This window comes from Chenopodium quinoa, unplaced genomic scaffold (genome assembly GCF_001683475.1).
Source record: "Chenopodium quinoa cultivar QQ74 unplaced genomic scaffold, ASM168347v1, whole genome shotgun sequence".
NCBI lineage: Eukaryota > Viridiplantae > Streptophyta > Magnoliopsida > Caryophyllales > Amaranthaceae > Chenopodium > Chenopodium quinoa.
The window spans coordinates 20,959,666-20,972,812 of record NW_018742204.1 but is presented as its reverse complement, the minus strand read 5'-3'; the positions used below and the strand labels follow the sequence as shown (position 1 = coordinate 20,972,812).

The following is a 13,147-nucleotide window of genomic DNA, read 5'->3' as shown; positions in this document are numbered from 1 at the left end:
TCGAGGAATTCGACAAGGGATTACTCGAAAAGTTACCCAGTCAAGGGATACTCAATCAAGAATTATTCGAGGGGTTATTACTCGGTCAGTAGTAATTCAAGTAACTTCTAACTTGAGTAACTCCGGCCATATACCATAAGGTGTGACTAGCTACAAAAAAAAAATCCCCAAATAAACAAAAAGCGATCTTTTAAGAACAATACAAAAAATCTAAGAAATGAAAGCAACATATACTATAAATTAAATAAATAAATTTTGTAAGTATAGAGTATTTAATTTAGAGTCCATGGGATAAGGGAAAGGATAATGAAGAAATAATAAAAGATGAGACCAAAGAAAAATAAATGGACAAGGAATCCACGTGCGTGGAATATTTGGCAATAGCAATAGGTAGTAACTTGGCAAGTTCTGGACAACGCAAAATTAGCCAAGTGTCCGGTCGGCGGTCCCCTAATGACCCACCCATCTTAGTTGTGAACCTGTTACCGCACGTGCCTCTCCATGACTACTTGCCCATTTGTGGTCACCTCTTCACCATTGACCATCACGTTTACCCGTATTCTTTATACCTCCGTTTCGATTTATATACCATTTACATACAGATGCTCCGTATTTTCATATTGGGGTCGTCCACATGACCACATCCACCCAACCAATGACCCAATTACTCCAACTAAAGACTTGTACTGATTGACTGAAATGAGTTAAAGTGAACTGAAGTGGATATTTTATAAGAAAAAAAAATTAAGAACTAAACTGAACTGAAAAAAAAATCTGAAGATAACAGGCACTAAAATTGTGTCATCCCTCTATGATTTTTATCTCTAATTAAAATTGTGTCACGAGGATCTTTATTTTATATTTTCATCGTCTTATCTTCAATATATATGATAAAGCTGATTCATATATTCGAACCTTTTAAGTGTCACAATAGTCTTAAATTATTCGTCATATTTCATATTTTTTTAGACTTTGTTTAAAAAAAAAAAAAGAGGGATGTATAATGGTAAGTTGGTAGCTCATCTTATGATCTTTATCCATTGTTGTTCTTCCCCATCCGGTCACTCTTGATCTTTCTCCATCAAATGAAAGTTAAATGTATTAAAAAAAAAACTAATTAAATCATCAAATTATGAAGGTAAACACATTCAAATAAAGCTAATTGAATCAAAAGAAGTTAAATGAATCAAACAAAGCTAATTGAATTAAATGTAAGTCAAACACATTTAAACAAAGATCACATTTCATTTTTCTCCATGATATCACTTGTAGTGTTTGCCCAGTAAGAAGGTTTTTTCCTCAAAAGTGTCATCGAGGGTCTACCACTTTTTCCAACAAAGTTTTGAAATTTCCTTAGATTAAATATTTTCTTACTCGGAAACTCTGATACGAATATATTGATTAACATAATTGTGTTTAGAAATAAAGATTTTAGAACTACAATGCCAAAATCTATTACAATATTTAGAATTTATTTAGCATAGAAGTCATGTTGTCATGTACAAATATACAAATAGGTATAGTGTTTTCAAACGAGCTAAATAACTCATTTTGAAACTAAGATCTACATTTACCATATCCATTTATATGTTAGTTCGTAAGTATTTTGTGACTTAATATTTAGAAGACCATTTTCTCGTGTCTCTTTTTCAATCGATCCAAATTCTTTATCCTTTTTTTTTTTTACAACAATTCTTTATCCATTAGATGTTGCTCAACTTTTTTCAATCTTAACTTAAATAGCAAATTACTCTTCCTAACATAATTAGAAAGAAAAAAAAAAAACATTATAATAACCCAACCCCATGAATTGAGGGCAAAAAAAGCGAATCTTTGAAATTTAACCCACGGACCACGAGTCACATAGTATGATTTCAAGTAATAATATTATAAAATTCACAAAAAGTAATCATTCCATATTTCCAACAATAAAAAAAATAATAAATATTCACCAAAAATAAATAAAATTAATAAATAAAAAACGCAAAAAAAAAAGAAGAAGAGGCAATCTCCTCGTGAGCAGGCTGTCACGGTTGCCTAACTACCTCAACCTTATACTACAATCCAAATCAATTTTCTCTCTCCTCCTCCATTTCATCTTCTTCTTCTTCACTCCCACAATCCACACGCTTCTAGAGAGAGAAACCCAGATCAAATCTAGAGAGAGAAACCCCAACAACAAGATTGCGAAACAACAGGAGCTCGGCGGCGGCGCCAACGGCGAGGAGAGAGAAAATATGGGCGGAGGAGCGTCCGGAAGACTACCCACTTGGAAGGAGAGAGAAAATAATAAGAAGAGAGAAAGAAGAAGACGAGCTATTGCTGCTAAGATCTTTACTGGTCTTCGTGCTCAAGGGAATTATAAGTTGCCTAAACATTGTGATAATAATGAAGTTTTGAAAGCTCTTTGTAGAGAAGCTGGTTGGATTGTTGAAGAAGATGGTACTACTTATCGCAAGGTCAAATCTCTTTTTTCTTTTTCTTCTGTTTTTTAGATCTGATTTTGGTTGTTGTTTGATTGATTTTGGTTGTTTTTTGATTGATTTTGATGGGGTGATGTTGAATCGTTGTGATTTTAAGAACCCTAAGTTGGGATTAATTTGTTGCTTGATTTGATTTGGATTGATTTGGGGTTTTGTTGTTGTTGCTTTGAAGTTGACGAAATGCCCAGATTTGTGCCTTTTTGTTAGATTCAGATCTTTTTTACCTTTGACCCAGATTTTTTTTAATGAATTTGGGATGAAGAATTGGATGCTAGATTCTCGATTCAATGTTTTCTGGGTATTTTTTTGATTCAATTTGTATGAGGAAAGCGAAATTTGATCATTGAATTGTTAAGTTTGTGGCATTTCGTGAATGTGGCAATATAATGTGATTTGATGAAGCTAGTATTGTGCTGCAATTGCTGTGTGTGCTAATGTAATTGCAATTACAGGGATGCAACCCACCACCAATGGATATGGCGGGGACGTCGGCGAACATTAGTGCGTGTTCTTCCCTTCAGCAGAGTCCACAATCATCAGCATACCCTAGTCCTATACCTTCATATCATGCCAGTCCTACATCATCTTCATTCCCAAGCCCTTCGCGATATGATTCAAATCCGTCGAATTATTTGTTACCTTTCCTTCGTAATCTAGCATCCATTCCTACAAATCTCCCGCCCATTCGGATATCAAACAGTGCCCCTGTAACTCCCCCGTTGTCTTCCCCAACTTCTAGGGGATCAAAGCGTAAAGCTGAGTTTGAGTCCTTGTCGAATTCAAATGGCTCTGGCTCTCAACAATCTGCTGCTCGTAACTCATTTTTTGCTGTGTCAGCCCCATCTAGCCCTACTCGCCGCAACAACACCACCCCACCTACTATACCAGAATGTGACGAGTCTGATGCCTCGACTGTTGATTCTGGTAGATGGGTGAGCTTCCAGACAGGGCCATCCTTAGGTACTCCATCTTCTCCTACATTTAACCTTGTGAAACAAGCTGTTGCACAGAGAAGTTCGATGCAGGGGATACTCAATGGGACTATGGCCCTAGGATGGGGAGGTGCTATGGAGAGAGGACGTGGCCCAGAATTTGAGTTTGGAAATGGTGCTGCTGTTATGGCTTGGGAAGGTGAGAGAATACATGAAGTGAGCACGGATGATTTGGAGCTCACGCTTGGTAGTGCCAAGGCCAAATGCTGAAGGTACTCCTGCAATTCTCATGTCTGCCTCTGCCAATCGAATGGAAGCTGCTGGTACTTTCTGAAATTGGCGTCTCCAGTAAAAACTCAACTGTACAGGTTTCCTATAGAATGGGAGCCATTTCGGAGGCCTGAAATCGCTATATCATGGTAGAGCAGCAGACTTTGGATGAGATCTTATATGAAAGCTGGGTAAGCATATCTATGATTTATTATAACATGAAACAGAACCTCTAGCAAGTTGGAAAGGCAGGCCATGTCAATGCTGCGATCCCTGTGTTTGTTTTTCGAGTTTTCTTGAGCATAAATTGGTTGTTAATATCAGGTTTTATATGTAAGTTGCGACTTTCGAGTGTTGAACTAGGTTCGCTTTAGAGGCTTAGAAATGTAGAACTTTTGATTTATGTTACATGTCCGAGAGTAATTCAGACAAAATGTAGTGGTGACTAGTGTAGTAATTCTAAGCAGCCCCCAACTGTATTATTTTCTTTGTAATAGCAGCATCCAATTTCGGTGATGATGAATTATCCATTTAACTGTTAAAAATTTCTTCTTGAATTAGATTGATGATTATTGCAATGTTTCAGAGCTTTGATTGCTGTATATTAGGCTGATAGGGGAACTCAATTTTTGATAATCTTGAATTATCAACCATTGCTGCCAGTACAACAAGTTATATAGAGTTTGCTGTAGAATTCGATTCATCTGTGTTTTTCTCAATGATATCTCTGTTGTTAAATTTGATTATCCTGCTGATTTCTCATTTCATTACTACTTGTTTGGGTCCAATTTAGTCCAATTGGGCCTGGTCACTGAATGATCCAATTAAAAGCCCAAGGTTAAGGTTCAACTCTCCAAATGTGCTAAAGTCAAAAATCAAACATCCTCAAAGCCATGTCAAGGTCAGTCAACGGCCCAATCAGCTTGGCCCAGCCCAACTGACTTCCGGGCCCAATCCGCCTCCTTCATTAGCCAAGGTATAAAAGCCAACAATTTGGTCAATTCTTGGTAAGACAATAAAGCCTCAAGCAACTAAACTCTTGCACAGCTTTCTCTCTCTAATATACTGACTTAAGCATCGGAGGGGCCTTCCTCGGCGTCCCCCCCGAGGCTAGTTTACGTGTATTTGTTGTGCAGGAAACCCTCGGCTCCTGCGTCGTTCGGACCGAGACCAAGTTCCCTCAAGATAAAAGGATCTTCCGAGATTCGATTGTTTTCATCCGAAACAATTTGGCGCCGTCTGTGGGGAACGCTACTAAATTTCGCGTCAGTCATCAAACACTCCGGCAGTCGCCATGACTAAGAGTGGAAAGAGTTCCAAGAAGGCTAAGAAGGGAGGAGGCCGGATTACGGTGAGGGAACGCCAGCCGGTTTATCCCTCCCCGGAGCAAGCCTCTTCCGAATCGGAGGCCCCCATTTCTCCGGAAAGGGAAGCCTCAAGAGGTCCTAGCCTCCAGGAGGAGAACACCTCGCACCACACTCGGCAGCCGGGGCCATCCCCGAGACCGAGTGGCTCAGGTGCGAGGAACTCCCCGCCGCGCCATAGCGTGCAATCCAGGTCACATCCGCGGGAGACTCCTCCCTCCGGACCCTCCACCGAGGAAGTGGCCAGAGCAGTGGCCATCTGCATGGAGTTCCTTAAAGCTCAAGGGGCTCCAATCCAGATGCCTGATGATCACCAGCCGAGAAACCTGAAAAGGAGGATCGGTCAGGATGATGGTGGACAAGTTCCACCACATAGAGAGCTCGGCCAGAGGTGGCGAGGGGACACCCGAAACTCCAGTAAGGAGAGGAGGAGGAACCCTCAACCCTCTGACCACTCCGAAGCTCAGAATTCCATGGGGCCCTCCAAGGACCCGGAATTCGCCCGCCAAAGCGTTCATGAACGCTTGGGTTCGAGGGAGGTGAGTGTGCATAGCCGCCTCACCTTCCCAGAGGATACCGGACCCCACCCAACCTTGTCTCAGCCGGGGACGAAAACCACTTCCACCTCTGAGAGAGGAGGGAGCGAGGTCCCTGAGGCCGGGTACAAGGGGAAGGCGGTCATGGTTCCATCGAACTCGCCCTTCCAGAAGTGGATTCTGGAAGAGCATGTGCCAACGGTCAAAATCCCGGCACATATTACTTACGATGGTACCTCAGATCCTAAGGATCACATTGCCTCTTACGAGGGGCACATGTATCTGAACCCGAGGTCTGAGGCTACCTGGTGTAAATACTTTCCTACGACCCTCAAAGGTGTTGCCCAATCCTGGATCACCAAAGGGCTCAAGGAAGGCTCCATAACCGGTTGGAACGACCTCTCCAACAAGTTCAAGAGCAAATTCTCTACGGCCAACCGCCGAGAGAAGACCACTGCAGAGCTAATGAGTCTGCAGCAGGCGGAGGACGAGAGCCTCCGCGACTATCTGACTCGCTTCAGCAACGAGTCATCCGGAATCACGAGCCTGGATCAAGGCCTGGCCGTGTTCGCGCTACGGAACGGCCTCCAAGCTGGAAAGTTCCTGGACTTCATGGTCATGCATCCCCCGCAGACCCTGGAGGAAGCCTTGGAAGCATCGGATAGGTTCATCCGAGCCGAGGAGTGGAACAGATCCAGGTCTCAGTCTCGTCCGAGAATTGAGAAGCCGAAAGGGCAGCAGCCCGAAGTCTCGGCGCAGAGGAAAGGGAAGGCTAAGGCCTCAGAACCGTCCTCTGCTGCCGAGCCGAAGAAGGAAAGACACTTTCCCTACACGGGAAGGTACGATTCATACACTCCACTCTCCCTTCCCCGTGCTAAGATTTTCAGCACGACGAAGGACGAGGGGAGATTCAAAAAACCTCGTCCGTTGCCTCCCTGGCATCAGACGAGGGGAAAGGACCAGTGGTGCGAGTTCCATGACTCACCCGGACATCGCACCGAGGACTGCGTCCAGCTGAAGGACCAGATTGAGGATCTGGTCCGCAAGGGGTACCTGAGCCAATACCTCGCGGACAGGCGCGAGGAGAAAAAAGCTGAAAAAGATTCTCGGCAGGACCTCAACTTCGCTCGGAAGAAGGATAAGGGACCTCAGGGCAATGAGTCCCTCGACATCCTAGTTATTTCCGGGGGAATCTCGCGAGGCACAGCCAAACGCCAACTGAGGGGTCTAACCCATCAGATTCATCAGGCTGAGCTTCGGCAGTCCCAGTCACCGGCGCCGAACATCCTGTTCACAGCCGAAGACTGTGAGGGGGTGGTATACCCCCACGATGACCCACTAGTAATCATTCTGGGCATCGCCAACCGCAACGTCTGGCGGACCCTCGTCGACGGCGGTAGCGGGGCGAACATCCTCTTCCGAGGAGCGTTCGACCAGCTGAGGATGGGAGCCGAGCACCTGGCCCCCGCACCCTACCCGGTGTCTGGATTCAACGGCTCTTCATCGTATCCTGACGGGAAGATTACACTTCCTGTCACCATCGGCGAAGGCCGAGCAGCTAGGAATGTCATGGCCGAATTTTTGGTCGTAGATGCTCCATCTGCATACAGCGTGATCATGGGGAGACCCCTCATTCACGGCATTCAAGGAGTCGTCTCCACGTATCATCAAATCATGATATACGTTTCAGACGAGGGACGCTCCGAGAAAATAAAGGGCAGTCAAAAAGAAGCCCGCCGATGCAATCACCTCAAGCCATCCACGTCTCGCCGAGGCGACCGTGGCGATGGGGAGGAAAAGCACCGGGACCGAAACGCCAAAAAGCCGAGAGGCTCAGACGTTTCGGCTAATGAAGCCCCAGACAACGAGAAATCTGATGGGGGCCAAAAGGCTGACTCCGCCTCAGAGCCGAACGACTCTGATGGCCAGCCGCGGTCAGGAAAGTCTGCTAATATTGATAGCAGGCCGGAATTCGAGGAATCCAACTCTAAGAGCATGGAGACGGATGACCTGACCGAGTCAATAGAACTGACCGTAGGAGATCCGAACAGATGTGTTAGCATCGGGTCGTCACTGGAGCCAAACACCCGTGCGGCACTCGTCCAACTCCTACGGGCCAGTGGAGACGTGTTCGCCTTCTCAGCCGCAGAAATGCCCGGGATTGATCCGGACTTCGTCTCCCATAGGCTTAATGTCGACCCCTCCAGTCGACCCATTAAGCAGAAAAGGCGGAACTACTCCGCCGAAAAGAACCAGAACATCGCAGCTGAGGTCGATAAGCTCCTAGATGCTGGGTTCATTGAACCCTGTCAGTATCCGGAGTGGCTGGCCAATGTTGTAATGGTTCAGAAGGCAAATGGTAACTGGAGGATGTGCGTTGACTTCACGGACCTGAATAGGGCATGTCCCAAGGACTCCTATCCGCTGCCGAGGATCGACCAACTGGTCGACTCGACAAGCGGGCATGCTCTGCTCAGTTTCATGGACGCATTCTCGGGATACCATCAGATCTTCATGCACCCCGAGGACCGAGCTAAAACAGCGTTCATAACAAGTTCCGGGTTGTACAATTACAGAATGATGCCCTTCGGATTGAAAAATGCGGGGGCAACATATCAGAGGTTGGTTGATCAGGTTTTCGCCGAGCAAAAAGGCCGAAACATGGAGGTTTATGTTGACGACTCAATCGTCAAAAGCATAAAAGAAAAAGATCATGTCACGGACCTAGCCGAAACCTTCGCCACCCTCAGAAAATACAAAATGAAGCTGAATCCGAAGAAATGTGTCTTCGGCGTGAAGTCAGGCAAGTTCCTCGGCTTCATGGTCAGCAAGAGGGGGATTGATGCAAACCCCGCCAAAGTACAAGCTGCTTTAGACCTCCCCGAGCCGAAGACAAAAAGGGATATTCAGCGTCTAGCCGGGAGAATGGCTGCCTTGTCCAGGTTCATCTCACGAGCCTCAGACAAAGGGCTCCCTTTCTTCAAGGCGCTGAACCTCCAAAATTCAAAAGGCATTGAATGGGGAGACGAACAAAAGTCAGCCTTTCAGCAGCTCCGTGAACACCTGGCTCAACTCCCAACACTGGCAAGGCCAGTCGTAGGAGACATCCTATACTTATACGTGGCGGTCAGTCCAGCCACGGTAAGCGCGGTGCTGCTAAGGGAAGAAGAAAAAGTTCAACAGCCGATCTATTTCGTCAGCCACACCCTGACGGATGCCGAGACGCGCTACCCATTGTTAGAAAAAGTGGCTTATGCAGTGGTGGTGGCTGCTCGGAAGTTGCGACCCTATTTTGATTCTCATCAAATAGCGGTTCTAACTGATCAGCCGTTAGAGAAAGTCCTCGGCAAGGTTGAAAAATCCGGTAGACTAGCAAAGTGGGCTTTCGAGCTCACCGAGTTCAGTATCGGTTATCAGCCGAGAACAGCCATCAAGGCGCAAGCCTTGGCAGACTTCTTGGCCGAGTGCTCCTATCAGGAGACTCCGGATGCAAGGAGGAAAATCTGGACCGTCTTCACGGATGGGTCCTCCACCGTGAACGGTTCGGGGGCAGGGGTCGTCATCACCTCTCCCGAAGGCAAAACCTTCGAGTATGCACTAAAATTTTCATTCAAAGCCTCTAACAACGAGGCCGAATACGAAGCAGCCATTGCTGGCTTAGACCTGTGCATATCGTTGGAAGCCGAGCATGTCTACCTCAAGACAGATTCTCAGCTGGTCGCCAATCAGATCCGGGGGGAGTATGAGGCTAAAGAGCCTTCAATGGCAGCTTACCTCACAAGGATCAAATCGACAATTGCGAAGCTGAGATCTTTCGAAGTAGAGCTGATCCCAAGGGGTCAAAATGCTCAAGCGGACGCACTCTCCAAACTTGCAAGCTCAACTCTGACTGAGTTAAGCCGTTCTGTCTATGTGGAGGTGCGCCGAGAAAAGAGTGTAGCCGAAGCAATATCAATCTGCTGCGCTGCACTCGAGCCGAGCTGGATGGATGACATCCTGGCTTATAAACTCAGGGACGAGCTCCCCGAGGATAGGAATTCGGCCTCCAAGATAAAGCGGATCAGTTCACGATTCCTCGTCTTCGGCGGCCAACTCCTCAGAAAATCCTTCTCCGCTCCATTATTGAAATGCGTGGGTCCAACGGATGCCGACTATATTCTCCGAGAGATTCACCTCGGCATCTGCGGAAACCACATAGGAGGGAGAACCTTAGCCCACAAAGCTCTCAGGGCAGGGTATTTTTGGCCTACAATGATCTCGGATGCAAAGAACATGGTCAGAAAATGCGAGAAATGCCAAAAATTTGCACCGGTAATCCATCGGCCATGCCTAGATCTCCAGCCAATTCTTAATCCTCTTCCATTTGCACAATGGGGGTTGGATATTCTGGGACCCTTTCCCGAGGCCCCATACAAAAGAAAGTGGCTGATAGTCGGAATCGACTATTTCAGCAAATGGATTGAAGCGGAAGCTGCTTCAAGCATATCTGAGCAAACTGTCAGACAGTTCATCTGGCAGAACATAATAACTCGGTTCGGCATCCCAAAAGTTTTTGTGTTCGACCACGGCAGACAGTTTGACAACCTGCCCTTGCGCCGATACACTGATCAATTCGGGATAAAATTGGCTTACTCCGCGGTTTGCCACCCTCAGAGTAATGGCCAAGCCGAAGCCGCAAATAAACAGATCCTTAACGCTCTCAGAAAAAGAGTAGAGGATCAAAAGTCCAAGTGGGTAGAGGAACTTCCGGGAACCCTCTGGTCACTCCGGACAACCGAGAAGGAGGCAACGGGGCATTCACCTTTTCAGCTGGTGTATGGATCCGAAGCAGTGCTTCCAGTGGAAGTGGGCTCAGAAAGCCTACGAGTGAATCTCTTCTCAGCCGAGGAAAATGAGCAGCTCATGAAAGAGTCCCTCGACTTCCTTGACGAGATTAGAGATCTAGCCCGAGAAAGGATGGCTGCACACAAGCTCAGAATGAGCAAGTCCTACAACCGAAGAGTCTATCAACGACCTCTCAGAGTTGGGGATTTAGTTTTGAGGAATGCTGCAGCTGTTCAAAAAAGTCGCATTCATGGCAAACTCTCAGCATCTTGGGAGGGACCTTATGAAATTTATCAAGAGCTTCAGCCCGGTACCTTCAGACTCAAACAAATGGATGGCACCGAGCTGAAAAACCATTGGAATGCCGATGTGCTCAAAAAATACTATGTGTAAATCCTTCGGATAGTACAATCTATCCTTTATGCTTTCTACGGTTTTTCAAAAATTCAAGGTTTCATTCGGCGCTGTCCGGGGTATTGCATAATGATGCCTTGTACCTCGGCAAGCCGTAAAACCTGCCAAAAAAAGATACAAGCCCGAAGTATTGCATAGTGATGCCTTGTACTTCGGAGAATCTGTTCCTTTGGGCAAAAAGGCCATAGACTTATCCGAAACATAGCCTAAAAAATAGGAACTGATAAAGCCCCGAAGTATTGCATAGTGATGCCTTGTACTTCGGATGAATCAGTTCCGGGTGGTAGTTGCAACTCTGAAGTATTGCATGATGATGCCTCGTACTTCAGATAAACTGCTGCCCCGGCATGGTGTTTCGGATAGTTGTTCCCTTGGATGAATTGAAGAAAGTGTCACAAGAGTACCATCTCTAGAGTGAAAACTCTCAGGTGGGAAATCAGTACTTTAAAAACAGATGTAGAAAATAAAGCAAAGTGTTCAAAGATCCTCGGCTTAGCCGAGAAAAATTATCAGCCATTCCAGAATTCAGAAGACCTCATCTTCAGATTTCTGGGGGGGCAGAGGGAAATAGAGAAATGGCACAACTGATCTAATACCCTTCAGCTCAGCCGAAGTTTGATACTTATGTCAGTTTTTTCACAAGTTGAAAACATCCGAGTACAAACGGCAAAAAGAAGTCTCAGCAGAAATGATTCTCGCTAGCCGAAGTTCTGCACTTAGCAAATATTTGAAAGATCATTCAAAGAAAGCAGTAAAGTGCGAAGACTGGTAAAGCGAAGAAAAAAAAAATACACAAGAAAGCTGAGAAAGTGAACTTCTTTGAAATAAAAATGTTGAATTACAAAAATAGTCGGCAGCCGCCCACAAGCGGAAAGTAACAGCTGCCGAAATACGTACAGGCAAAATAAAAATATAATAAGCTGTTGTACGATAAGGCAAGCTGAAGCAAAAAAAAAAAACAAAAGGCAAAAATTCAGAAAGCGGCAAGTCTAAAGTTGAGCGCATGATGAACCGCAAGATTCTGAAGACGACTGCCCGAGTTCCTATGCTTCAGCCTGAGGATCAGACTGATCAGCTTCATTGGGCCCAATGGTGGTCTCAGCTCCAGCAGCAGAAGAAGCAGGCTTTGCACTTTGCCGAGCCTCCCTTTCCCTCTGCTCAGCCTCCAACTCCATCCTCTCAGCTTCTTCCTCGGCTTCCTCAGCCTTAAGGATTTCAGCTTCGATTGGAGTGGCATACTTCATGTGAGGGTCTTCGGGATCTTGGACCCATTCAGCACATTTGGACCAGTCCAGCTTCGGCTCAGCATGAAGGCAGACCCTTCGGCACACTCTGAACCCGTTTCTAAAACCCATTTCATACTCTTCTTGGGTATAGATACGGACTTTGAGTAGAGCCTCAGCATCGGCCAACTTCTTCTTCGTCTCCTCCAAGTCTTCCTCGGATCTCTTCAGCTCATCGACAAGCTTGGAGGAGGAGCCTTTCAGCTCGGTAAACTCTTGCTGAACCCGGGAAGCCTCGGCCTGAACTTGGACCATTTCTTCCTTCTTGGCAGTGAGCTGATCCTCAGCCTCTTGTGGCTTAGCTCTTTGAGCTTCAGCAGCAGCAGCAGCCCTTGAGAGTTGGACATCCCTAGCTTGGAGCATCTCTTCAGCAGCCATTCTGCTGGCTTCAAGAGATTCTAGCTGATGCTGCACTTCAGCTTGTGCAGCAGCTCCTTCTTGGATTCGGCTCTCGATAGCAGCCTTGAACTTGGAGATGTCCACCCCCAGGTGCTCTTGGAGGAATTTTTCCCCTTCCATCAGTGGGGGAAAAAACTTCCTTCTCCATAGCGTCGCAGAAGGTCTGGAGGGCTTCAGCAGCCTTTTTCTCGTACTCCTCAGCCTTCTGCTGCTTCTCTTCAGCTGCTGCCTGCTTCAGCTTAGCAAGCTTTAGCTCTTCCTCGGCTACCCTTTGATCGTGCTCGGCAAGATACCAAAAGCGTTATCTCATTAATCATGGGTTAATTACGGTTTAAATTCACATTTTTGGATTAACAAATCATTCACTTCCCTCCTTTTCTGATTAAATCAAACCCGACCCGTCATCCTTCCAAATCGGGTCTGGGGGGCAAGTTGTTTGGGTCCAATTTAGTCCAATTGGGCCTGGTCACTGAATGATCCAATTAAAAGCCCAAGGTTAAGGTTCAACTCTCCAAATGTGCTAAAGTCAAAAATCAAACATCCTCAAAGCCATGTCAAGGTCAGTCAACGGCCCAATCAGCTTGGCCCAGCCCAACTGACTTCCGGGCCCAATCCGCCTCCTTCATTAGCCAAGGTATAAAA

The 13,147-nt window shown here is 46.1% G+C and overlaps 1 protein-coding gene across 1 annotated transcript; it reads left to right on the top strand.

The window, feature by feature from the left end:
• The first annotated feature begins 1,724 nt into the window (after positions 1 to 1,724).
• Positions 1,725 to 4,263, top strand: LOC110722853 (BES1/BZR1 homolog protein 2-like). The gene is made up of 2 exons (XM_021902159.1): positions 1,725 to 2,459; positions 2,936 to 4,263. The coding sequence occupies exons 1-2, from the start codon at positions 2,238 to 2,240 to the stop codon at positions 3,683 to 3,685; spliced, it is 972 nt and encodes a 323-aa protein (XP_021757851.1). The 5' UTR covers positions 1,725 to 2,237; the 3' UTR covers positions 3,686 to 4,263.
• Positions 4,264 to 13,147: the final 8,884 nt, after the last annotated feature.

Bases quoted from the DNA above. Each gene is read 5' to 3' on its own strand.
- LOC110722853 (XM_021902159.1), top strand. From the start codon at position 2,238: ATGGGCGGAGGAGCGTCCGGAAGACTACCCACTTGGAAGGAGAGAGAA. The intron at 2,460-2,935 runs GTCAAATCTCTT...TTGCAATTACAG, and splicing joins ATGGTACTACTTATCGCAAG to GGATGCAACCCACCACCAAT.